Source organism: Dermochelys coriacea, chromosome 6 (genome assembly GCF_009764565.3).
Source record: "Dermochelys coriacea isolate rDerCor1 chromosome 6, rDerCor1.pri.v4, whole genome shotgun sequence".
Lineage (NCBI taxonomy): Eukaryota > Metazoa > Chordata > Testudines > Dermochelyidae > Dermochelys > Dermochelys coriacea.
The window spans coordinates 13,172,292-13,198,384 of record NC_050073.1 but is presented as its reverse complement, the minus strand read 5'-3'; the positions used below and the strand labels follow the sequence as shown (position 1 = coordinate 13,198,384).

Below are 26,093 nucleotides of genomic sequence, written 5' to 3'. Positions count from 1 at the left end.
GTAATCCTCAATGAGAATCACCACCTCGGGGAGGGTCGACAGCCTATGGTGCTTCACCCAGTCCCTTCCTCCAGCTGGGAGAATTTGGGTGAATTGCTCTATTCCAATCCTCTCCACTATCTGCACCCCAGTCGGTCTCTCTGGGTTTAGCCAGCACCAGCAGCGGTCCCGCAGACATTGGGACACCACATGGGGTCCGACTCGGGAGATTTCTCCTGACGAAACCTGTTGGTACATTTCTGGACTGATTCCAAGATGGTTGAGTATGGCCATCGTCATCTTGGCATAGTCCAGCACCTCCGTAGGGTCTAGGTTCTGATATGTGGCTTGTGCAGGGTCGGTTAAGTAGGGGGCCACAAAGGTAGCCCAGTGTTCTAGTGGCCAGCATGCTGTGGTGGCCACCCATTTGAAGGTGACCAGGAAGGCCTCAGGGCCCATCTTCATGCACTGGTATGGGCAGCCTGGCAGAGGGGTTGTCTCCCATCGGCCCAGGCATGGTGGCTTTGCTTCTTCCTGCAGATGTAGTCGTGCTGACATCTGTTGGATCATAGAATCATAGAATCATAGAATATCAGGGTTGGAAGGGACCCCAGAAGGTCATCTAGTCCAACCCCCTGCTCAAAGCAGGACCAAGTCCCAGTTAAATCATCCCAGCCAGGGCTTTGTCAAGCCTGACCTTAAAAACCTCTAAGGAAGGAGATTCTACCACCTCCCTAGGTAACGCATTCCAGTGTTTCACCACCCTCTTAGTGAAAAAGTTTTTCCTAATATCCAATCTAAACCTCCCCCATTGCAACTTGAGACCATTACTCCTCGTTCTGTCATCTGCTACCATTGAGAACAGTCTAGAGCCATCCTCTTTGAAACCCCCTTTCAGGTAGTTGAAAGCAGCTATCAAATCCCCCCTCATTCTTCTCTTCTGCAGACTAAACAATCCCAGCTCCCTCAGCCTCTCCTCATAAGTCATGTGCTCTAGACCCCTAATCATTTTCGTTGCCCTTCGTTGTACTCTTTCCAATTTATCCACATCCTTCCTGTAGTGTGGGGCCCAAAACTGGACACAGTACTCCAGATGAGGCCTCACCAGTGTCGAATAGAGGGGAACGATCACGTCCCTCGATCTGCTCGCTATGCCCCTACTTATACATCCCAAAATGCCATTGGCCTTCTTGGCAACAAGGGCACACTGCTGACTCATATCCAGCTTCTCGTCCACTGTCACCCCTAGGTCCTTTTCCGCGGAACTGCTGCCGAGCCATTCGGTCCCTAGTCTGTAGCGGTGCATTGGATTCTTCCATCCTAAGTGCAGGACCCTGCACTTATCCTTATTGAACCTCATTAGATTTCTTTTGGCCCAATCCTCCAATTTGTCTAGGTCCTTCTGTATCCTATCCCTCCCCTCCAGCGTATCTACCACTCCTCCCAGTTTAGTATCATCCGCAAATTTGCTGAGAGTGCAATCCACACCATCTTCCAGATCATTTATGAAGATATTGAACAAAACGGGCCCCAGGACCGACCCCTGGGGCACTCCACTTGACACCGGCTGCCAACTAGACATGGAGCCATTGATCACTACCCGTTGAGCCCGACAATCTAGCCAGCTTTCTACCCACCTTATAGTGCATTCATCCAGCCCATACTTCCTTAACTTGCTGACAAGAATGCAGTGGGAGACCGTGTCAAAAGCTTTGCTAAAGTCAAGAAACAATACATCCACTGCTTTCCCTTCATCCACAGAACCAGTAATCTCATCATAAAAGGCGATTAGATTAGTCAGGCATGACCTTCCCTTGGTGAATCCATGCTGACTGTTCCTGATCACTTTCCTCTCCTCTAAGTGCTTCAGGATTGATTCTTTGAGGACCTGCTCCATGATTTTTCCAGGGACTGAGGTGAGGCTGACCGGCCTGTAGTTCCCAGGATCCTCCTTCTTCCCTTTTTTAAAGATGGGCACTACATTAGCCTTTTTCCAGTCATCCGGGACTTCCCCCGTTCGCCACGAGTTTTCAAAGATAATGGCCAAGGGCTCTGCAATCACAGCCGCCAATTCCTTCAGCACTCTCGGATGCAATTCGTCCGAGATCAGACACTCTTGCTGCTGCAGCTGCTGCTAGGCCACCAACTCGTGCATCAGCTGTTGCTGCTGTTCTTGTGGATTGGCCATTGGTTGTTGCTGTTGGGCCGCAATGTGTTGTAGCAGCTGCCCCAATGCTGTTGGGCCACCTGCTGCTGCTGGCTCTCCAACAACCACTTCAACAGATTTTCTGTGTCCTTGGTTTCCTTGCCATTTACTCCCCTTAACCCTCTAATTTGGCCTTTCTAACAGGACCCGGTTTATGCCCATATTCTCCACTGTGATGGGATCCCTGGGGTGCAGCCTGGGATTGTGGAACTGCTGTGCCCCCTTAACTCTCCAGCCTGGGGTGTCTCTCACAGTGCTTTGCTAGTGACATGCAGCAACCCCCTCCAAGCGCTGTGATCACTCAGCACAACCACACATGGAGCCCCACACCCAGCTAGATTGCATGATTGTTCCCAGAGCCACTCATGAATCACACAGAGAAAGCTGCCTACTGAATCCCTCCCAGCACTGTCCCTCAGGAATATACCGTCTTGCACTGCTGAAGATGAGCAGTGCAGATTTATTAATTGGTTCACCACTTCCTCAATGGAAAATGGATATACGCCAGCCTTTGCAAACCAGAGCAGATTTACCAACACTTCAGGCAAACTCATTGGTAAAGATAACGGTAAAAGAAGTTTGAGTACAAATGATAGATTTTAAGTGATTGACTTTTTGCTTGAGTTAGTTCCAAAATAAAATAAAAGATAAGCATGGAATCTAAACTCTCAACCCTAGTAGGCTGGGCAACATCTAGATTAAGTGGTTTTTCTCACCCCAGTGGATATTGCAGTTCATAGTACACAGGTTTCACCCTTGAAACCTGACCCAGTCTCCTCTGTTGGAGTCTTCAGTCTTCTGAGTGTCCTTGTTGCTTGCAGCATAGGTGGGGGAAGGAGAAAAGGCCATGCAGTGGGCCCGTGTTCTGTTTTATACCCTTAGTCCATGTACTTAGAGAACACAACACAGGTATGTCTGGTGGGCATTGCTGAGTCATCAGGCAAAGTTGAGCAATTCCTTTGGTGTGGCCTTATGCAAGTGAGTCCTTGAATTGTAGCTCCCTTGCTGGGCAATGGCTGTTGATGGTTGTTTGACACCCGCCCGGGCATTGATTACTTTCCTTGATGTTGCCTCTGTGGAGCTAATATCTGGCTGATTCCTCAACTTGCAGCATGTTTTACTGACAAATGTTCAACATAATCTAATAACTTCATATGCTATGGCAGGTCTGGGCCAGGGCTGGGTTGAGGCCAGGGGAGGGATGCCTCTCCCCGAGCCGCGGTAGGTCTGGGATTTGGGTGGAGCCAGCAGGGAGAGACGCCTCTCCCTGCCACAGCAGGTACGGGGTTGAGGGAGAGGCATTTCTCCCTGCCGTGGCCCTGAGCACCTACACAGTGCTTAATAGGCTGCTGTGTAGCCACACAGCCTTGCAGCTTAGAGGGAACTTAGATCATAACCTTTTCCATGATACCTTACAAAGAATGCTTTATATGCAATATCACAATTATATGTAAATGAGGACTATGGGGGTTACAGGGTGCTCTCCCAAGGTATAGGCTATCCACCATGTGTTGGGGGTTGGCTGTGTAATCCAGGCCAGCAGTACTGCCTAATGGCGATACTCTGCAGTATAATGCCTAACTGTGAGAGTCCAAGGGTCAATTTCATTGGTAGTTACAGTTTGGGGTAGTGTCACCCACTGGCAAGAGTCCATAGGCCACCTTGCTTAGCAGCTAGAGCTCAGGGTGGTGTCACCCACTGTTGAGAGTCCAAAGTCTGCTTTGCCTAGTGGCTGTAGTTCAGAGTAGCATCACCTACTAACAAGGAGCAGGTAGTAAGGGAACACAGGCCCACCTTACTCCACCAGGTTCTGACCTAGGGCCCTTTGAAACAGTAGCCCTTGTGCAGGGTTCAGGGCCTGATACCCCTACATGTGCTCCCTGGGTCACTTCCTACCCTGGTTCCAGTCCTTCAGACTTTGTCATGGGTTGGACTTGGGGTCCCTCATGTGATCCCCTCTGATCCATCTCTGGAGTCACTTCCACTGGCCTCAGTGAATCATCACCCAGCTCTTGCAGTCAACAGTCTTCCAGTGCCTCAGCTATGAGGCTCAGTCCTGATGGCCTCCCTGCAGGAGGCTGCTGCACCTGACTCCTCTCCTCCTCAGTCAGCCCAGACTGAGCGGAGTCACTCTCTTTTCAATGTGTCCTCCACTAAGAGCATACACAGCAGAGATGAGGGTCCCTGAGCAGCTCTTTAACCTTCGCCTCACCAGTGCAGTGTTGGTACACCCCATCACAGATGTGACGCTCTGTACCTCCGGGGAACACCCTATGCCCCCATGTTCATCTTTATAAAATGATTATGTGGTATCCAATGCGAAGTTTGTCATGTTGGGTGTATTCAGAAGGCTCATAATGCACTGAGCAAGGTTGTTATAGTGATTGTCGAGGTGTCTTCCCCACTCTGAACTCTAGGGTACAGATGTGGGGACCTGCATGAAAACCTCCTAAGCTTACTTTTACCAGCTTAGGTTAAAACTTCCCCAAGGTACAAACTATTTTACCCTTTGCCCTTGGACTTTCGCTGCCACCACCAAACATCTGGGTTTATTTTTTGAGAAAGAGTTGTTTGGAAACGTCTTCCCCCCCCAAAACCCTCACCAAAACCTTGCACCCCCCTGCCTGGGGAAGGCTTGATAAAAATCCTCACCAATTTGCATAGGTAACCACAGACCCAAACCCTTGGATCTTAAGAACAATGAAAAAAGGATTCAATTTCTTATAAGAAGAATTTTAATGTAAGAAAAGGTAAAAAGAATCACATCTGTAAAATCAGGATGGTAAATACCTTACAGGGTAATTAGATTTAAAACATAGAGAATCCCTCTAGGCAAAACCTTAAGTTACAAGAAAGACACACAGACAAGAATAGTCATTCTATTCAGCACAGTGTAATTTCTCAGCCATTTAAAGAAATCATAATCTAACGCCTATCTAGCTAGATTACTTACTAAATTCTAAGACTCCGTTCCTGTTCTGTCCCCGGCAAAAGCATCACACAGACAGACAGACCCTTTGTTTCTCCCTCCCTCCAGCTTTGAAAGTATCTTGTCTCCTCATTGCCAGCGAGGTTATCCTAGCTTCTTAACCCTTTACAGGTGAAAGGATTTTTTCTCTGGCCAGGAGGGATTTTAAAGGTTTACCATTCCCTTTATATGTATGATAGTGATGTTATAATAAGATTATAGATTATAATTTCATGTATATAGTTATGAAGCTGAAAATGTATCCTCATGGCTTAAAGCAAACCCATGCAAAAACTCTCCAAGAACAGAGAGGCAGTTCGCACCACATCAGGGCATGGATGGGACAAACCCAGCCCAGCCTCACAGGAATAATGGACACTGTCTTAGGCAGCAACAAAAGAATTTGTTAGATCCTCAAGGCAGTCACCCCCTTCCTTTGGTCAGTTTGGAACTGCGATGAGGTAATGCTCACCTGACTCTGAAGTGGGAGGGGGGCAAAGCCAAGAAAGAAAGGACACGATAAAAGGGAGTTTTGCCACACTCTCTCTCTCTCCCATCTATATCTACAGACACCACCATCACCAAGTGACTGAAACGCTGATCAAAGGGGAGAGTCTGACTGAAAAGTAACCAGCCAGCCTGTGGTGAGAAGCATCTAAGTTTTTTAAGGACATTGAAAGTGTTAAGATCAGCTTAGAATGTGTTTTGCTTTTATTTCATTGATCAAATCTGACTTGTTATGCTTTAACTTATAACAACTTAAAATCTATCTTTGTAGTTAATAAATTAATTTGTTCTACCTGAAGCAGTGCATTTGGTTTGAAGTGTGTCAGAGGCTCCCGTTGGGATAACAAGCCTGGTACATATCAATTTCTTTGTTAAATTGATGAACTCATACAAGCTTGCAGCATCCAACAGGCATAACTGGACACTGCAAGTCGGAGGTTCCTAGGGTTTTGTCTGGGACCGGAGATATTGGCTAGTGTCATTCGCTTGCAAGTAGCTGGGAGCCAGAGGCTATGCATGAACGGCCCAGGAGCGGGGGCTCTCATGGCAGAGCAGGGTAAGGCTGGCTTCCAGAGTCTAGGATTGGAGAGGGCTAGTAGATCACCGGTCAGAATAACACCAGAGGGGAACATCACAACAGAGTCACTGCGGCAGTTGGAGGAGAAGAGCAGACAAGAAGTTTCTGTGTTGGTATCTGAGAAGAGCAGTAGGAGGGCAGTGTGAGGTGAGGGATTTTGTTAATGATTTATCTGAAGAAGTCAGTGTCATGCTGTGCAAAGGAAAGTGAGGTCAAGTAAGGGGGAGGGAAGGGGAAGTCAAAGGCGAAAAATAGGTGCTGTCGATTGCAGGCATGGGATTCATTTAAGTTGGCGAAGTAGAGTTGTTTAGATAGGAAGATGGCGGAACTGAAAGAGGAGAGAACAAATCTGTAGTGGAGGAAGTCAGGTTGGTCACAGGATTTCTGCCAGGGACACGCAGCTGTGCTAAAACAATGAGTAGTCTAGTGGCACTTTAAAGACCAACAGATGTATTTGGGTATAAGCTTTTGTAGATAAAAAAAAACCCCGCTTCTTCAGATGCATGGAGTGAAAATTACAGATACAGGTTTAAATATACTGGCCTATGAAGAGAAGGGAGTTGCCTTACAAGTGGAGAACCAGTGCTGACAAGGCCAATTCAATCAGGGTGGATGTGGTCCATTCCCAATAATTGATGAGGAGGGGCCAATACCATGAGAGGGAAAATTGCTTTTGTAGTGAGCCAGCCACTCCCAGTGCCTATTCAGGCCCAAATTAATGGTGTTAAATTTGCAAATGAATTGTAGTGCTGCAGTTTCTCTTTGAAGTCTGTTTTTGAAGTTTTTTTTTGTTGAAGTATGGCTACTTTTAAATCTGTTATTGAATGTCCAGGGAGATTGAAGTGTTCTCCTACTGGCTTTTGTATGTTACCATTCCTAATGTCTGATATGTGTCCATTTTATTCTTTTATGTAGAGACTGTCCTGTTTGGCCAATGTACATGGCAGAGGGGCATTGCTGGCACATGATGGCTTATATCACATTAGTAGATATGCCGGTGAATGAGCTCCTGATGGTGTGGCTGATGTGGTTGGGTCCTATGATGGTGTCACATCAGTGCTTCTGTAAGTCAGAGAAGTGTAGGGAGACCTGGTGGTCCTGCATGAGCTCTGATGCTGGAGAAGACCTGTGTGCCTGAGGTGTTGTAGGCCTGATAGGTGGTGGCTTCTAGAAAAGTTGCAATGCTTGCAACACTGGTCTGTGAGGGTTTCTGCCCTGATGCCCCCGCATGGGACTAAAGCCCTTAGACCTGCCTCCCTGCATGGCAGAAGCCCCAGCCCAGTGTGGTAGGGGGAGAATGTGTGGGGGGGGTCTCCTTGAGCCACAAGCTTCTGTCTCCTGCTGGGTATAAATGTTAGGTACCTTTTTCACTTGATATGTAAAAATGGGCCATCATTTTCTTTGCTTGAAGATTGGGCTGGTCAAAGAGACAAAGGAATGTGAATTTGATCAAGGCAGACCTGTTTACCAACTCCCCTGGACATGCCTGGCTTGAACACAGTTTAGTCATCATGTCAGCATATGTCCATAACTCTTAATACCAACCATGTAAATACATCACACAACATTATTATTGACCAGTGTGTTGTTAGTTTTCAAAAGATACCTCACAAGACATATTTTGTACAAAGGTTATTACAACCTTACAACCATGTGTAGGGATTGAATACAGGGTGCACAGTGTCATTTCACAGCTCATATTACACTTCTTTTTAAAGATGCATTAGATTTTGGTGACTACAGAAGAGAATTAAGATGGTTTTGGTGCCCCGATGGTGCATCCATACTCTGCTTACACATCTAGAGAGTCTCATGAGCTGTCAAAACAGATCTATAAAGGAAGCTAACACTATGGGCCTCTGAACCAGACTGACTGTTTCCCCTTAGCACTCTTCATTACCTTCATTTTTACTTTGATATATTGCAATATTTCCAGCCTCTAGGAAATCTTAAGAGTATGAGATCCAGCTCTCAGTGCGCTTTATGGTTTCTAAATCACAGAAGGGGAAGCTTAAAAAGGTGAGAAGAAATGGAGCAGAGAAATTGGGCAGTGCAGCTTGCAGTCATAGGGATATATTGCCATCTGCCAGTAAATAAGAATGGCACATCCTAGATTGCTTTTTTCCTTAGTTCTGATTTTAAATACCACTAAAGAGCTTTAACAGTGGCCCTGCATTAATTTACCAATAGCCTTTTATTAATTTGTCAGTGTCAAAGATGATCCCTGTATCTGGTCAAGAATGTGGGGTTTTATTTTTTCCCCATCTGCACATGCCAAGAAGCTTCCAACCTTTTGTTTCAGATGCAGACCTAATCACAATTCTGGAGCTCTTTATCACCTTGAAATTGAATTACTGCAGTGTGCTCTGTTTGGGATCATACAAGACAATTCAGAAACTTAGATTCATAGATACTAAGGTCAGAAGGGACCATTCTGATCATCTAGTCTGACCTCCTGCACAGTGCAGGCCACAGAATCTCACCCACCCACTCCTATGAAAAACCTCACCCATGTCTGAGCTATTGAAGTCCTTACATCATGGTTCAAAGACTTGAAGGAGCAGAGAAGCCTCCCTCAAGTCAACCATGCCCCATGCTACAGAGGAAGGCGAAAAACCTCCAGGGCCTCTCCAATCTGCCCTGGAGGAAAATTCCTTCCCGACCCCAAATATGGCGATCAGCTAAACCCTGAGCATATGGGCAAGATTCACCAGCCAGATACCCAGGAAAGAATTTTCTATAGTAACTATAGTAACTCAGATCCCATCCATCTAATATCCCATCTCAGGGGATTTGTCCTATTTACCCTGAATATTTAAAGATCAATTACTTACCAAAATCCCATGGCAAACTTCAGCTAGGATAGACTGTAGATCCCTATTTATAAAGTGGTACATTGACACATTTTTGCTGTATTGTCTGCACTGGTTTCCTACTGATTTTATGCAAAATGTGGAGGTCCCTTTTTCATCTATAAAACCTTAAACGAAATGGGTGATGGATGCCTGAGAAACCACATCTCTTCTTATGCCAAATGGCAGCAGATGTAATCAGCTGAAGAGCTGACCTAACCCAACCCTCTGCCTAGCCCTGAGCCTCCTCCCACACCCCAAACCCCTCATTCCCAGCCCCAGGTCCACCCCAGAGCCCTCATCCCCCCACAACCCAACCCTCTGCCCTACCCTGAGCCCTCCCACACATACTCCAAACCCCTCAGCCCCACATCGTTAATTTTATGTGCACCAATATGAAGGTGATTTATCACACATCTCCTTTATATTGGTGTACATAACAAGGTTTATTCCACATATGAGTGGGGAAAATTAGAGGGAACAGTGGTGACAGTTGTTGTTTATAGGTGTTCTAAGTGCTCTTACTCTCCTTCATCAGCATAGAAGATTAAGGATCAAAGTTGTAAGTGGAGACTTAGATTTCCTCTCATGTTTCTAGGAAACCTTTTTGCAAAGGGACAGAATTCTGAGAAGGAGGGGGTCATGTTATCCCTGATGGCCACAGAGCTAAAGATATAATAACAAAAACATTTTATAAATAGGGGGTAGGTGTCTTCTTGTTTGCATAGCTTCATAAAAATTGCAGAAAGAAAACTGTTCTCACATCAGTACCATCTACAAATGATGACTTTTTTTTTTTTTTTTTGCATTATATGGTACAAGCTCACATTGTTGTATGATTACAGACTTTTGGTTTAACAAAAGGAAAAAAAAGTAGGGGAAAATGCATACAATCTATCACCTGGGTCTAAGTATTTCCCAAACTTTCAAAAACAGTGCTATTTTGAGTAAATAGCTGCATTATCAATCATATTTAGAAGATTTCTTCCACTTTTGGTGAAAATTAAACATTGTTTTTTATGGGTCTGGGCTGGTAATCTAGTGAAAATAAAGAGTTTTCAGTCTTGCTTCAAGTGTAATTCTGCAAGTAAACTTAATCATGGAGCTCCTAATACAGTCATGTGGTTTTGATGTATCCCCATCCCTTTACAATACATCACAATATGGTGTATTAGCAAGCCGTCCTATTACCAAATTCCAGATGAAAACAATGAATGCTCTTGTAATTTTGATATGAAATGTATGGCAAATTTTTAAAATACTGGAAATGGCACCTGACATTTCAAAAACATCTGAGTCAGTCCAACCTTCCCCCTCCCCCGACCCCCACAATCACACACACTAGAGTTCCCTCAATTCTAGGAAACCCATTTTGAATTTTATTTTCCCTTCCAACAGCTCTTCAAATGTATGCTTGGGTCTGGTCTGGTCAGTAGTTAGATCTTTTTGAATTCTTCCAACACACTTTAGCAAATCACAATAGATATCACAGTGAGAAGCCTCATCAGTAGGCCCTTATGTTCAATACCTGATTGGTAAGTAGCTCTTCCTTATGAACCTCAACCACAAGAAAAATGGGGGGGGGAAAGGTCATGTTGGTTAAAAAATATGGGGGCCCTTCTGATCCTGAGAAACACGAGGGGCTAAGCACAGCTCTATACAAGAGAAAGGATGGTCAAGTCATTCAATCTCTTATGGATCTCAATACTCCATTTGAAAAATGAGAATAATAATAATTCCTTTCCCTACCTTTTACCTGTCTGGTCTATTTATATTGTAGGATCCTCAGGGCAGGGACTGTCTGTGTGTAGTGTTGCTCCTTCTTCTAGCACCAGTGTCCTGTTCTGACACCACTGTTACCCTCAGCCAAGTGGTGGCAGGTGTCTAGCACATTTCAGATCAGAGGAGAAATTGGTGACAGGGAGTCTGGGTAAACGCTAACTGAAACTTGTCATATTTACATTTATTCACCTGTTTTGGAATCAAATCAAGAGGGTCACACAGCGGAGGCTCCTCTTCCAGAGATCTGAGCCCAGCACCAAATTCACAAAGAGAAACTCTGCCTCCAGAATGGACTCTAATCAACACCCAGGGCAAAGAATAAACTCTACTACTGTTGGCACAGCTACCTCCTTCCCAAAGCTTACTTCTGACACACTCCTCATTTGAGGGGCATCTCTCTTTTTTTATCTCAGTTGGGTCCTTCTTTAACAGTCATGTGTCCTCTCCCCAGTTTGGAGCCTTTTTCTCCTCAACTTCTCATTTGTCTTCCCTTCTTTCTTACCTTTAAATTTTGTGGAGCTCTGCTCTGTTGCTTCATCAGGAACACCCTCTTCCCACCTCCCCAGGCTAGGGCTTACCTCCATACTTTCCCACATGGCTCTACCATGATGACTGAACTTGGGGGGTCCCACAGGGAGTGTGGGATTCTCTCCCTAATAAAAATTCAGGGCTCTTTTTCTCTATCAAACATTAGGACTTTCCTCCCCATTTGGCGGAGCAACCATATTTTGAAGGCAACTGTAGTGATGGAGGAAGCCATGCCAGTGACAGTTGTGATGGGTGGGGTGTCTCTACATGTGTGCAAGATTTGGCAGCTGTCGGAGATGCAGAGGGTTCCCTATGAGCCCTGGAGGGAGGGAGGAGGGGCAGTATGTTACAGCCATGCTGGTGGCTAGTCATTGAATGCATATGGTCATAGCCAGGCTCCTGCCATCGTTCCACGCTCCAGTGGCTGGCAGCTCTGCCAGGAACCCAGACTCTGCAGGGAGGGACACAGAATCCAGTAGAAAATTTCTATTGTAAGAACCCCACCAGCGTTTCTGGAACAGGCCCTGCCAACAGGGTCACATGGTCAACCTCCTCTCAGGTTTCAGAGTAGCAGCCGTGTTAGTCTGTATTCGCAAAAAGAAAAGGAGTACTTGTGGCACCTTAGAGACTAACAAATTTATTAGAGCATAAGCTTTCGTGAGCTACAGCTCACTTCATCGGATAAGTGAGCTGTAGCTCACGAAAGCTTATGCTCTAATAAATTTGTTAGTCTCTAAGGTGCCACAAGTACTCCTTTTCTTTTTGCGAACCTCCTCTCAGGAGCTCTTCTTCCCCAAACTTTGGGGATCCCCCTGGTTGTGGGGCTGTTCTCCTCTTTGTCTTCCAATCCACCCAGACTTTGATCCCTTGTCTCAGTGGAAGGTGGGTGTGATGCCAGTGCTGGGCCTTGCAGCTGCCTCCTCTCCCCAAGCCTGAAGGTCAGAGCTAGGAGACATCTGTGTCCTGCAGGGCAGCAGCAGCACCAGTGCTGGGGTCATAGAGGGGCAGGATCTCCCAGCTCCTGCTCTGAGCCTGGCCCAGGTGTACAGGGAGGAGCCTGCTCTGATTGGGTTGCACCATCGTGGGGCTGATCAGTGCTGAGTCCAATCTGATTGGCTGAGAGCTGGGTAGGTGGGAGTAAGGGTGGCAGACATCTGCCCCTTAATTTCTGGTTGGTCAGTGGAAAGGGTGAGGGGTGGTGCTTAGTGAGGACGTCTTACCCAGAACCTTAAATCTTATTGGTCAGTGGCAGAGGTTTAAGGATGGGGGGTGTCTGGGTCATTGACAATGCTGATTGGTCAAGAGTCATGTGCAAGGGGTGGGGCTTAGGCAGGAAATTACACCCAACACTGGTTCCTCATTGGCATAGGGTGGGGGTTGGGACAGGCGGTGGAGCAGGGCTTCTACTTCATTCTTCACATGGATTGGTCAGGGCGAGGGGCCGGTGGTCGGTGCCGCCTGTCAGAACAGCTGTGATGAGCCCCCTTCACACTGTGATCCCCCTTCTCTGTGTTCCTCTCTCCTGCAGCTTGGGGGGTTGTCATCTCACAGACGCTGACTGCGGGCCTCTCACCGCTATTCTCAGAACCAGCCAGAGCCTGACAGAGCTGAAACTGCCTGATAATAAACTGGGAAATGCTGGAGTGCGGTTGCTGTGTGAGGGACTGAAACACCCGAACTGCAAACTGCAGACACTTGAGTAAGTAACATTTGGCCTCCTCTGTGTATTTACAGGTGTCCTCTGTGTAAAGTGCTTGACACAAAGAGATGGTGGAGGAGAGGAGATTTTTTCCCTCTCTTTTACACTCTGATGTTTCTTGGGGACTGTCACCTCATTACCCCACTGCCTACAGCAAGAGGGGGTCTTAGTAGTAGTAGCTGGGTGTCAACTCCCTGGCACCACCAGCCTTTCACTCACTCAAGCACTCTCCTCTGGGCTTATGCCAGACCCAGCTTTGCCTTCCAGGCTGACAACAGGGGCACACTAATCAATGAATTGCTGATTCATTCTCCTATGATATCCAGCCCCTGACTCTGGTTACTCACAGAAGTATCAGAATCTCTACACCCAAAGATGTAGTGTACCCCAGTTTATCAGAGTTTCCTTCAATCACTGCTCCTGTAGTCCACACAGCACTTGTGAACACTTAAAATAAAAACAAAAGTAGATTTATTTATAAAAAAATAAAGATTTATCCAAGAAAGAGAGAAGGTGATGGGAACAACTGGTTGTAATGCAAAACTTGATCCTAAAGCGTAAACCTAGTTTTACCTTTGCCAGTAGTTACCTTTCCTATCTAATGAACTAGGTTTTTCCCACAAAGCTCAGTCAGTTGTAGAACTAGCTGGTTTTATAAGAACCAGGATCCAAATATTCAGGACAGGTCCCTGAACTCCTCAAGTCTTTCTTTACTAAATACAGTGTGTCTTTTCCTACACTCTGTTTTCCTGAAAACCATCATTTACTATATTCATAGCAGGGAAATCCCCTCCCTGCTGTGATGTTCCTTTTCACCACCAAGTGGTTTTGATCATTTGCTATGGTCTTTGATGCTTTTCCATTGAACGTTCTGGGATGTGGCAAGAGTAGACAACACAGCTTTTTGTAAATACATTACACGTTATACTTGATGAATAAATATCCTACAAGACATGTTTGGTGTATTGAGTTTTTCCAGTCTGAGGTGAGAGCTGTTTGCAAAGAACAGGGGACCCTTTGGCAAAGGTTCTCTGTGTCACACCAACTCAATTTTCTTTTCTCTTATTCTTTCTCTTTCCTCTTAGTACACCATCTCCACCTCATGCTGACCCTGGTGTTCTTCCTAGCAAAGGCTTTACATAGGTGATCCTGCTCTGACCATGGCCAGGCCAGGGCTCCCTCTGATCCCCTTTCAGAAGGCCTTCTACAGCTGAGTTCTGGCTTTTGATAACACTCTGCTGCAATGCCCAAGAGTCTGAACCAAGAGTCTGAACCAATCTCCAGTGAGATTGATCCTGTGGAGCACAGTTGAGACTGTCTGCTACAGGCCATTGGCCTTGGCAACAACAGCACAACTCTTCACAGCTGCACAGAAACGTGCGTACATCACCTTTGGTGTTTAACCCACTCAGAGGAAATAGAATGACATACTTTCCACCACCACATCCCTCTGCACTGTTTTAGCACAAGCACTGGCAAAGCAGCTGCAGTTGTGCAATGAGTCTTCTCCCAGTGCAGTTCCACACTGCCCCTGCTCATCCTTTCATGAGCGCTTTGATAACTCAGAATCACTGGGCTCAACACAGGGGATTTTAGGGGAAATGTAACGGCCTTTGATGTGCAGGAGGGCAGACTAGATGAGCTAATGGTCTCTTGTGGCCTTAAACTCTATGAATCTGATTCTGTCACCTGCGAAGCCACTCACTGGAGTTAGTTGCAAAAATTCATAATTTTGGTTCAAAAATGGATGGCTTATTAAGCAAAATATTCCAAAGAGAATTGTTTCCATTTTTCAGCAAGCTGTGCCACTCATATCCCTGCTGTATGCCAGCCCCAGAGAAGCTGAGGGAAGACTTGTTGGTCTCTGCTTGGTCTGGCCCCCTCCAGATTTACAAAGACAAAATTAACAAAACATACCATGTTATAGGATTAGAACTTCAAACATGTTGTTATGTTGCACTCCATATTCTTTATGGAAATATGTTTATGAATATAAATATGACATATCTGGAATATGCTTTACACAAAATAAGTCATGTAGGATATCATTGGAAAGGTTATAATCTACTGAAAGTGTTCATTCTATTTGTATGCATGTATCATTTCTATGTCTGAAGTTAGAAATACGTTACTTATATAATTATGCTTAGGGAGGGCTATTAATGGTACTTCAAGAACTTGATGACTTTTAAGCAAGAAACAGTTTGCTTTGAATGGATTTGTTTTCCTGTAAGTCTGTGGAATGCCTGTGAGGAGGAGGGGCGATGGGGGTCCCTGTGAAGACGCGTGTCTGTGTCACCTGATGCTGGAATCCATCTTGGATTTTATATTTTTCCATGAGGGATAAAAAAAGTTTAAACAAGAGGACTAAGGATTCCCACCTTCTGCAAAAGCTATATGAGGCCAGTCATGAGGAAACCCCTTCTTACCACCCAAGAGGTCTGCTGGAACTAACAGAGACTGAACAGAGGGAAGGATTGGACCCGGACTAGAAATGAATCTAGTCTGTGAAAGAAGCTTATTGGAACACCTTTGAGGGTGAGATATTACATGTAACCAGTTTTTTAGTATATTAAGCTTAGCCTAGCGTGTTTGTTTTATTTTACTTAGTAACTTACTTTGTTCTGTCTGTTACCCCTTATGATCACTTAAATCCTAAATTTTATACTTAATAAAATCACTTTTGTTTATTAGTAAACCCAGTGTAAGCAATTGTTACCTGAGGGGGAAACAGTCTGTGCATATCTCTCTTTGAGAAAGAGGGCAAATAATATGAACTTATGATGGCCATATTTGGGGTTGGGAAGGAATTTTCCTCAGGGCAGATTTGCAGAGGCCCTGGGGTTTTTTTGCCTTCCTCTGCAGTGTGGGGCACGGGTCACTTGCTAGAGGATTCTTGAAGTCTTTAAACCATGTTTTGAGGACTTCAGTAGCTCAGACATAGGTTAGGGGTTTATTCCAGGAGTGGGAGGGTGCGATTCTATGGCCTGCATTGTGCAGGAGGTCAGACTAGATGATCATTATGATCCCTTTTGACCTTAAAGTCTATGATTCTATGACTCTAACTTATACTGTATAAACTTTATAAGTGTAAGCTGAATTTATCTGGGGTTCAGGTTCCCAGAACAGCTGTGCACTGGGGTGCTGAGGCAAATCCCATTAACTGAGTCTGCCCAGAGCTGAGCTGAACTCAGGGTCTGCTTTCTGCATTCTGTAGAGGGGCGTGGCCCCTATCTCTTCATCTGTGCTGGAGGAAGCCTGGAGGGTCTAGCTAAGGAAGACAGAGTTAAGGAGTGCCTGTGTGGGTAGAAGGCTTAGGCTCAGCGGTATCTCAGCACACCAGGTGACAGTCCCAAGGGAGTCCCAATGAGAGAACCCGTCACACACGAGTCAATGTAAAAAAAAGTGATTGGTGCATTGGGAATTCTTGTGCAAAAACATAAAATGCTACATCATGGCAGTGCTGACTAACCCCTGGTTTATGTGCATGAACACAGACATCCCACAATGCATAATGACTGCTCCTTGACAGCATCCACAGCAATTTCCACACTCCTGAGATGTGCTAAAGAGAACACAGAGCAGGGTAATTAGTTAACAAATTAACACCAGGATGAACCCTACCCTCTGCACTCCCCCACCCCAACTAAATCCTCTTTTCAATGGTTCTCCATCACCCACTGAATGCTCCCATCCTTCCAGCCTCAAGGGACTCCACTATAGCAGGTGGGGAAGAACATTGGTGAGCATTCTCTGGGCTGCATGGAGGACCCCCAGGAATATCTTTCCTTTGGGCCCAGAGCACTCATATCTCTAGCTCCTGTAGGAAAGTGGGATAGAGAGAAACTGAGTTTAGCTACTAAACAAAACAACTGAAAAAATAGCAAAATTTATACTAACAAATATGATTGAAGAAATGTGTTAAAAGAAAAAAATCCACCTCCTCACCACCATGAGCACTGACACCCAAAGCTGCTGGTGCTCTTCATGACCCACTCTGGGCCTCCAGGCCCAGAACCAGTATGGGGCGGGAAGAGTGGCAGTAGGAGCTGCTGATCTTCTCTCATGGCATCTGCAAATGCAGGGTGTTGCTGCTCACAACACATATGCAGATCTTTGTGAGGACGCAACCATTTAAAGCTGGCAATGCAGCAAAGCAAAGAGTGACTACGTGCACACAGACACTATAAGCCATAGACATTATGCAGCTGCTCCAGGAAGCAGCACGAGGAAATGCAGGGTAGATGCAACAACCCACAGGCCCTGCAACATTTACAGAGTGCACTCTTAGGGAACATAGTGCACTGTGTGCCCCCAAGATAGAATGGCTGGTGTGGATGCACTGCATCATTGCAGCTTCCAGTTCAGTCATGCTGATGCATGTTGCAATGTGGAGTTCTTTAGTGTACATGTTAGATCATAACCTATTAGGGCCTTGACAATTAGAATGAGGATTTTGAATTTAGTCTGGAAGGGAATGGGAAACCAACTGAGTTTGTGAAGCATCAGAGAAAGGAGCTCGTATCAGCCACTGTTGCTTAAAAAAGGAGCTCCTTCCATCTGAAAGTGGTACTTATCTCTCTCACAGGGAGAGTGACTTTTGTGTCAGTCTAACAATATTCACTGAGGTCTAGCCAATTTCTTGGCAACACTTGTGGTTCAATATTAAAAGTATTTAAGAGACCAAATAACCCAAGGTTTCAGAGTAGCAGCCGTGTTAGTCTGTATTCGCAAAAAGAAAAGGAGTACTTGTGGCACCTTAGAGACTAACAAATTTATTAGAGCATAAGCTTTCGTGAGCTACAGCTCACTTCATCCGATGAAGTGAGCTGTAGCTCACGAAAGCTTATGCTCTAATAAATTTGTTAGTCTCTAAGGTGCCACAAGTACTCCTTTTCTTTTTGCAAATAACCCAACTTAGCTTAGTTTATTAGTAAGGGACAAAGCAGTACAATATTAAAATTAGGCATACATACACTCCTTCTGGGAAAGAATTAATTTCACAGCACGTTCACCTCACACAGAAGTTGTGATTCAAAAATGTGCACCCAAGATCGCACAGCATGGTTATTGACAACTTAGAAAGCACTGAATATGTCACCCAGGACTAGAATTCAGCAGTCAACTTTTTACCTTTTCTTCTTGTATCACGGTGTATCCTCTTTCTTTTGAATACTACATTACAAGAGCTACGAATGCACTATCCAACTTGTACTAGAATATACAATGGAATGTTCATGCCTTCGATCGTTTTTATATTTGCTAATGTCAAAAGCTATGTTTTGCTTTGTAGAGTACATATATTTGAAGTGAAGCTGGAAGTGCTACCTCCTATTATGATAGCCGGACACTTCCATCAGTAGATCTTGTTTTCTGTTGCTTATAACTTTGCTAACCTTAACCATTTTGACTTAAATTTTCCATGCTGGGTGTCTCCCTCAAGCTGGATATTTTTGTGAAATTTCAGCCTGAATGGTTCATCCATTTTCATCCACAGCTCGGGAAACACACTGTTTACCCCAAGTAATTCTGGTGAACTTTTCAGTGAGAAACTCTATCATCCCCGTGCTTAAGAGCAGGAACTTGAAATTTGGCAGGGGGAAGCATTTGTGCCAGGGATGTGCCTATTTCTGTTCTTATGAAAATCTGCCACAATTTTCAAAGTTATAAGCATTTGAAAAATCTCAGTGCTGATGCTCAGTGGAAACTTATTTTAGCTTTGCAGCTACAATCTCAAAAGGTCCCTTCTTCACTGAGAGTGCTCTACCTCTGCCTCTTCAACAATCTTGCTCTACCCTGGGGCTCCAGAGGGCTGAGTCAGCCCTGGCTGTGACTGGTGGATTGGATCAGGGGATCCTGACTTCCATTTTGAGGGGTGGGGTATGTGCTGGGACAGATTCCCACCCTAGTCAGGAAGGGATTAAAGAGCTCCTTCGGACCATTCAACCCCAACGTGGCACACCTGTGAGTGACAGCTATTACACCTTGAGAAGGGTGGCTCCTTTAAAGTGAGGATCCAAGCCCAGTGCATGCTGACCTTCAGAGGGAGCAAACCTAGCGCTCCCCTGCTCCACAGGGAACCTGCAGAAGGACAGTGCTGCCTGAACCCTCCTGAGAGGCAGAGGAACCATTTTTACTCTGCTTTGCTTTTCATTAGAGCCTAGGCGCTCAGCCTGTGCCTCTGACACTCAGGGAGTTAGGAACCCAGCCCCCTTCTCAGAGACTATTTACCCATTAACTTGTGAGGAAAAGCAGCGTGAGCCCAGACTGGTTTTTGGGTGCAGGATTATTTTCTTTGCTTTTTTCTGTCTTGGACTGTGGCCATGCCTTAAAGGAGGAGAAGACGCCTCCCAAAGACTGACTGCTAGGAGACTGCACTCTGCACTCCAAACCAGAGCTATAGTGACACCTCGAGCCAGAAAGGGACCTTAGGGATAAGAGAGGCGCCCACTCTGACCTCACAGGAGTTATGTAGAGGTACAACCTATGACAGAGTTTGAATAGGAATCACCAGTTTGCTCAGAAACTTCACACTTTCCGTCCAGACAAGGACTTAGCCAAATACTTCAATCTACTTCTCATCTCCAGACTGGATCACTGTAATTCACTGCACCTAACACTCAATCTAATGCTGCATATGTTCTAGCTGATAGAAGAGAGCTCTTCACCTCTTCTGTGATTTATGCCACTATGACCACATCAGGTCAGTGCTCCAATACCTCCATAGGCTGCCGGTCAGCTTCTGATGCCAGTTTAATGCTATCGTCTTAATCGTCCATGAAACTCCAGAACCAAGCCCAGGACCAGAGATGACTCCCAGCCAGTAGGAGCAGACAGAGAAGCAGCCTCAGCAGAGACCAATGGACACTGATGTCATCAGTCTGCCTGCTACAAGTTGTCACTCTCGACATTCTCTTCCTTGTGCTGATTGGCTGTTTGTTGCAACCCTGTTCTTTCCCCTCTCATCACAGTCGGTGCATCTCAGCCTCTTTCCATGCTCCCTTCTTTCTTTCCTTCTTCCCGCCCTTCTTTGTCCCCCTCCATTCCTATCTCCTTCCATTTAGCTAATCCCCACCTAGCAGCTCCCACCCAAAGAATTAATCAAAACCCAAATGCAAAGACTCACCCACCTTCCCCCCACAGCAAAATAACAAACAAAGGTCACTGTTGCACTGTTCATTCTGCTTGTGTGTTCTGTCCCTGTCCCCTTCCTTTTGTCTGTCTTGTCTAATTACATCATAAATTCTTCAGGGGAGGGACTAGCTACTACTCTTTACAGCTCCTAGCACAATGGGTCCCTGTTGTTGGGTGAGCCCTAGGCACTGTTGGAGTTACTACGTTATGTTATTACATCTTTCCCATGCCATTATTGGCACACAGGGTGTAAACCAGTCTCTTCCATTCCCCTCTGTCATTTGCTGCTGCTTCTATTTGCTCTAAGGTGTTGAGATGGACTATTCTGCCCTCCCTGCTAAAGCTTCGGCTCAAGGTTTCTCTTGGGCACTCTTGATTTCTCACAGAATTTGATTTCCACTTGATGTCTTCATGTGGATTCTGTGTTGGCATCTGGGTACATGCCCCAAATATGTTCAGTGTGCCCTCAGATTGAGTTGGAAATGAGCTGCTCGTTGATGATTTCTCAGATCTTTTTGTTGGTGATGACATCTTTCCAACCAATGCCAAGCATCTTTTGTAGGCACTTATTTTCGAAGACTTCTAGTTTTCTGAATAAAGCTTTGCATCTTTCCAGCTCTAGCGGCCTTATCTTAACACTGAGATCATGTTTGAATTGAAGATTCTCAGTTTTGTTCTGGTGCTGAATATCTTTGGTTTCCATACTTTGCTGAGTTTAGTGAATGCCTTTCCTATACTTGATGTCTCTTCCTTCTTTAGGTATCTGTTGGTCAATATGGTGCTGCTGAGATAAGAAAGTAGAAGAATTTGTCTAATATTTTTGCATTCCAATGTGCTGTTACTGCTTGACTTCAGGGTTTCAAGGATGCTTGTTTTAGCATAATTAACTGTGAGCCCTGCTTGCCTGCTATTTTCGCCAAGTTGTCTGACTTTCTAACTTTTCGGGGCTGTTCTTCAGTAGCGCAATATCATTAGCTAAGTCTTGGTCTTCTTGGCATTTGCTGTCTACCTATCCTAGACTGGTATTTGTGTTACTAATACACTTCTGCATTGCTGCATCTTGTGCCTGTGTCTCAGTTCCAATCCCTGATAAAATGTGGAGGGTTGAGTGCAGGGCTAAACACATAGTCTCATAAAAACACCTCACCAGTTATAGAAAAAGAACCAGGCTACCATTCTGATAAAAATGAACATTGCTGCTGCCCCTTTGTGCTTCAGGAAAGCTCCTGATGAAAGCCAGTCTCTGGAAGCCAAGGCCCTGTAAAGTTGGATGTTGACAGCAAGAAAACTCTTCAGAGCTGGTTACTGGAATGTGAGAACAATATTTCACACATCAAAGATCTTGCAGATCATGAGAGTCATGGACAACTATAGACTTGAAAGCCTTGGCATCGGTGGATAAGAAGTGCTTCAGGCAAGAGAAGAAACATCTGATTTACTCAAGTCATAGTGACAACAAGCACTCAGAGGGAGTAGTTCTCATTATGACAGATTCTGCAGAAAAATCATTCATCAACTGGGAACCTACTAACCAACGCAACATAGATGCCAGACTCCAAACCAGATTCCTAAAGATGTCAGTTATACAGTGCTGTGCTCCAGCTAATCAGGTTGCTAGAAAGGGAGACCAGATGATGATGATCTGTGTGGCTGTAGGTCTGTGCTGCTCCTGTGTCGTTTGTGGAGCTCCAGTGTTAACGGCACCAGCACAGCTTGTAGCTTGCTGGTTCAGCAGATCTCAGTGTTAATCATAAAGAAAGACCACAGGCTTGGTTCTCTGGCGAAAGCTCAGTCAGGTTCATTGTCAACAAGGCGCAGTTTCAGAGCCCCGACTCAGTGGTTACAGTTATACTGACACAAGTATGCCCGTGACAATCAACAGAATGTTGTCCCCTAGACAAAGCTGCCCCTCTTATGACTTCTCCTTTCATACCTTGGTAACAAACAAGTTGCATATTACACTCCAGATGTTCTTAGTTACCATCCTTGTACCTGATAGCTCAAACAAAACTTTCTTGTCCATTATCCTGTCATTCTCTCCTTATCTCAAAGGGGTCTCTGGGTTCCTGTACCATCCTTGCAGACCAGGAATGGGTTTATTTGATTATCTGATACCTAGTGTTACTATTTTGACATGAAGAAAAGGAGTACTTGTGGCACCATGGGTTTATTTGATTATCTGATACCTAGTGTTACTATTTTGACATGAAGAAAAGGAGTACTTGTGGCACCTTAGAGACTAACAAATATTTTGACATGGCCTACTTTGGTCCACACTCTTACTATGGTTCATACTTTTAGCCATGCCTAGGTCTTAAGCAAGGCCTCCAGATGATAGCAGGTGGTGAGCCAGTTGGAACTGGCTGTAATGTTTTGCAGAGGCTCACTTTAAGCAATGCTGATCAGTTACAGTGAATGAAGCAGACATCTGTCAGACTCCCTGGCTCTATCTGATCATTGAGTAGCACAGGAGATTGATTTTAAGTTGAGTTGCATCAATCAGTGGCTTCTTAAGTATAGCCAGAGTGCTGCATGCTCAAAATTGGGGGATAGATTTCCCTCCTCAAAACCAGATGTTGCGAATACTAGCTAGTAGCAATCCTGGATGCTCTTAATAACTTTCACCAGCCAAAAAGATCAAGAATCAAACTCATTGGTCAAGGATCAGATATTTTCTAGTGATTCCTGTTCTGTGAATAGACAGAATTGTGAGAAGGAGGCTGTCATTTTATCCCTGATGGTCACAACGGCCATCCCGGATGCGGTAGAGCTTCTCTGTGAAGTGAGTGCCCTGTTCCTTTTAGTGAGAGGTGTTGGGCTCTGGAGATGAGGAGACAGCTAGACTGATAAAGTTATTAACAGTGATGTGTGACTTAGTGATTGCTATGGCAGAGAAAAAGGAGAATCTCTTGGCCTCTTCATGGCTAAGGAGCGGGCATACAAAAATTCTTTGTACAGACGTTTATTTCTTCTTGTGTTTCTCAACACTGGCACTTGGGTTTTCATCGCTCTTGTTTCATCTGTCATGGGTGGGAGAAACCACAGAGCTCTGTGAGGCCAAGGAGGGGAGGAGGTACTTAGAACCCAGGGTTGAGAGCTGTGGTCAGTCAGTGATTATCATGTCTCTCTGGCTCATCTAGTTCTTTTGTGCTGGGCTAGGGTACCAGTGTTTTGTAACAGTAACTCGCTCCTTGAAGTCTCTGAGGCAGACCATGAAAGTAAGTCACAGACCAGGCTGAAAGTCAGTGTTTCCATTTTGCAGCACATTCTGAAAAAAAAATCAGAATGAAAAGTAGGAATTTTGAAGTTTTCCCCTGGAATGAAAAAAAAAATGAAAGAACCATTTTTTAAATAATCAAAACATTTTGTTTCAACAATATGTTAAAGAAATTAAGACTGGGGGACCAAGCACCGTGTCTCCAAACTGAACCAGGTCTCCCAGGTCTTCTAAGTTCCCAACTCCCTGTCAGTCGGCTAGCAGCCCTGGAAGCAATGACTGAGTCAGAGCTTCAAGGCTCCCAGCTCTGTGGCAGGGAATCAGGAGGTGAAGCCCTGCCCAAACTGCAGTTCTAAGGGCTCACAAGGCTCCCTAGAGTGGAGCATGAAGCCAAGCCCCAGCCAGAGCAGAATTTCCTGGGCTTCCAGATGCTTAGCCACTAACTTTCACCAATTCAGTGGTTTCACTTTCTGTTAGAACATCAGCAGCAAACACGGACTGCTTCAACCTTGTTTTTTAATTTAATGTAAATGATGTATGTAGATTATAGTAAATTTAGGCCTTAGCATGGGATGTCTTAATTTCAAATTTAATTTTAAATACATTTTTCTTTTTAAATATAAACCTATACAATGTATATATTACTCTGATTTCAATGAAAGCTGACTTACAGAATTTTTTTTTATAAACTGCTTTTTTTTCTACACCCTACTTACTTGCAATGTCAAGTTTAAAGCAAAAGCAGAACTTGACAGTAGGCTTATTTCTGCAGGGTTGGCTTATTGACATTACAGCTTTGAAGTCAAGATTAAAAACAAAGATTTAAGTTTGTGCAAAGCTGGATTTTTTTAGCTTACATTATAACATATTTGTATGAGGGGATCTTGTTTCACCGCCTCTGACTGCAAGCCAAACACTCTGGCCATTGAGCTACCAAATTTGGCCCTTTTACAGAAACCCTTCCACAATTTTAGACCCATTTTACCAGTTATGCGGCTCCCTGCAGCTCACTGCTCACCACCAGATATAGCATGGATTTGCTCAGCAGAACCTCCCTGTGCTTGTCCTTTACTCATGGTTTGTGGCCCAGCAGTTCGATGGTCCAAATGATGCTCATCAGCCACTGTCATGTGTGTGTGGGGGGAGCTGTCTTGTTTGGGTTCCAGTGTTTCAACCAAAAGTGTCTCCAGTGAGCTTCTCTTGTCACCAAGTGAACAATCATCAATTTATTCTTTCCTGTGCAGACACTGGACCTCAGGTGCTAGCCTAATAAATTCCACATTTTGTTTAGGATAGCTGTAGTTTTTATTTTATTAAAGCAACAGCTCTGCTATAGTTAATGTTCAGACCAGCTCCCTGTCCTCCGCTTCCCTGTGTGTGCTTGGCTCTGGGAGCAGCTGCCCATCCATGGAAGTCTGACCCTCATCCTTTCCCCCCCCCTCAAGTGAGCCTGGTGCCCGGGGGCTTGCCTGTTGGGGGTGTCTGAGCTTGTTTCCCTACCCTGCATATGAGCCAGGATCCTGGAAGCCCTGCCCTCTAGCTTAGAACAGGCATGCTCAGAGGATGCACCAAGAACACACTCCTGAGACAGGTGTGCTTGACACACATCAGAAACTTTCCAGCACTGAGGGGGGAAGGGAACATCCACAGAAATGAATGGAGCAGTTCACATGTCTCAGAGCTATTTTTTCAGTCTGTCTTCATCTCCATGGGGTATTCTCTTTCAGCTGAGAATATCTCATTGAGATGAATGGGCCACTTACCACTGCTCTGAGCCTTCAACTTTGAGGCGTGAAACTCACCTTGGGTAGAAATTTGAGAATGAACTGTAAATGTCTGGGAAAAACTTAAGGTAAATGCCCACACAACCTTAACTCTGTCCTCTCTGAGTGATGTCTTAGAATGCCCATAACACACACACTTTCACTCTGCCTTTTCATTGTGATTGACAGGTGCTACCTGCCCTTGTCCTACACTCAAACACTGAGCCTGAGAGAGTACCACATCTGTAAAATGTAACAGCCACTTCATACCCTTTTACAATCCCTTCAGACCTGCACACAGGTTGTCACCTAAATCTTTACTTTCCCCTACCCATCATTAAATCCACAGACTGCTCTCATATTCCACCTCATTACTGACAGTTGCCATAGCAACCCAGTGCCCTGCTAGTGACATAACCTCCACAATTCTGTAGTGGAATGATGCAGATTGGAACCTCATGGTTCACATGCAGCTCTTTTCTTTGAGAATACACACAGAGGAGACTCAGACCCAGATCTCCTCATATCACAGTCACAGCTCTACGATGACACTCCTCAAACTAATCCCTACATCTCCTCGTATCACAATCACAGCTCTTCCAAGATGCTACAGTTTATTCCTCCGCCATTCAATACAGTTACACCTAACACAGTGGATGAATCTAAAGGGATTGCACTATTGCCAGCTCCAGGGGGCAGACTTAAGGTTGTATGGGTGTTTACCTTCGCTCTTTATTTCCTGGTTTTCTGAAGTATGAGAAGGGCATAAGCTGTCACCGAGCAACTCTGAACTAAACAAGATTTTTGTTATTTAATTATTAGTGTATTATGGTATTGTTTAAATGCCCCATCCATGATCAGGGTCTCAGTGTGTTAGGCAT

The 26,093-nt window shown here is 45.0% G+C and overlaps 1 protein-coding gene and 1 long non-coding RNA gene across 5 annotated transcripts in view; both read left to right on the top strand.

Annotated features, from left to right (window-relative positions):
* LOC119857280 (NACHT, LRR and PYD domains-containing protein 3-like) overlaps window positions 1-26,093 on the top strand; it is a 258,531-nt gene that overhangs the window by 37,601 nt on the left and 194,837 nt on the right. For all 4 annotated transcript variants that reach the window (XM_043516752.1, XM_038406006.2, XM_038406002.2 and 1 more), the window contains exon 5: window positions 12,928-13,098. In XM_043516752.1, coding sequence (XP_043372687.1) covers window positions 12,928-13,098 — 171 coding nt within the window. The remainder of the gene's footprint in view (window positions 1-12,927; window positions 13,099-26,093) is intronic.
* Window positions 2,580-2,764, top strand: LOC122460671. The gene is made up of 2 exons (XR_006282126.1): window positions 2,580-2,613; window positions 2,644-2,764. It is a non-coding gene; the product is annotated as an uncharacterized LOC122460671 (long non-coding RNA).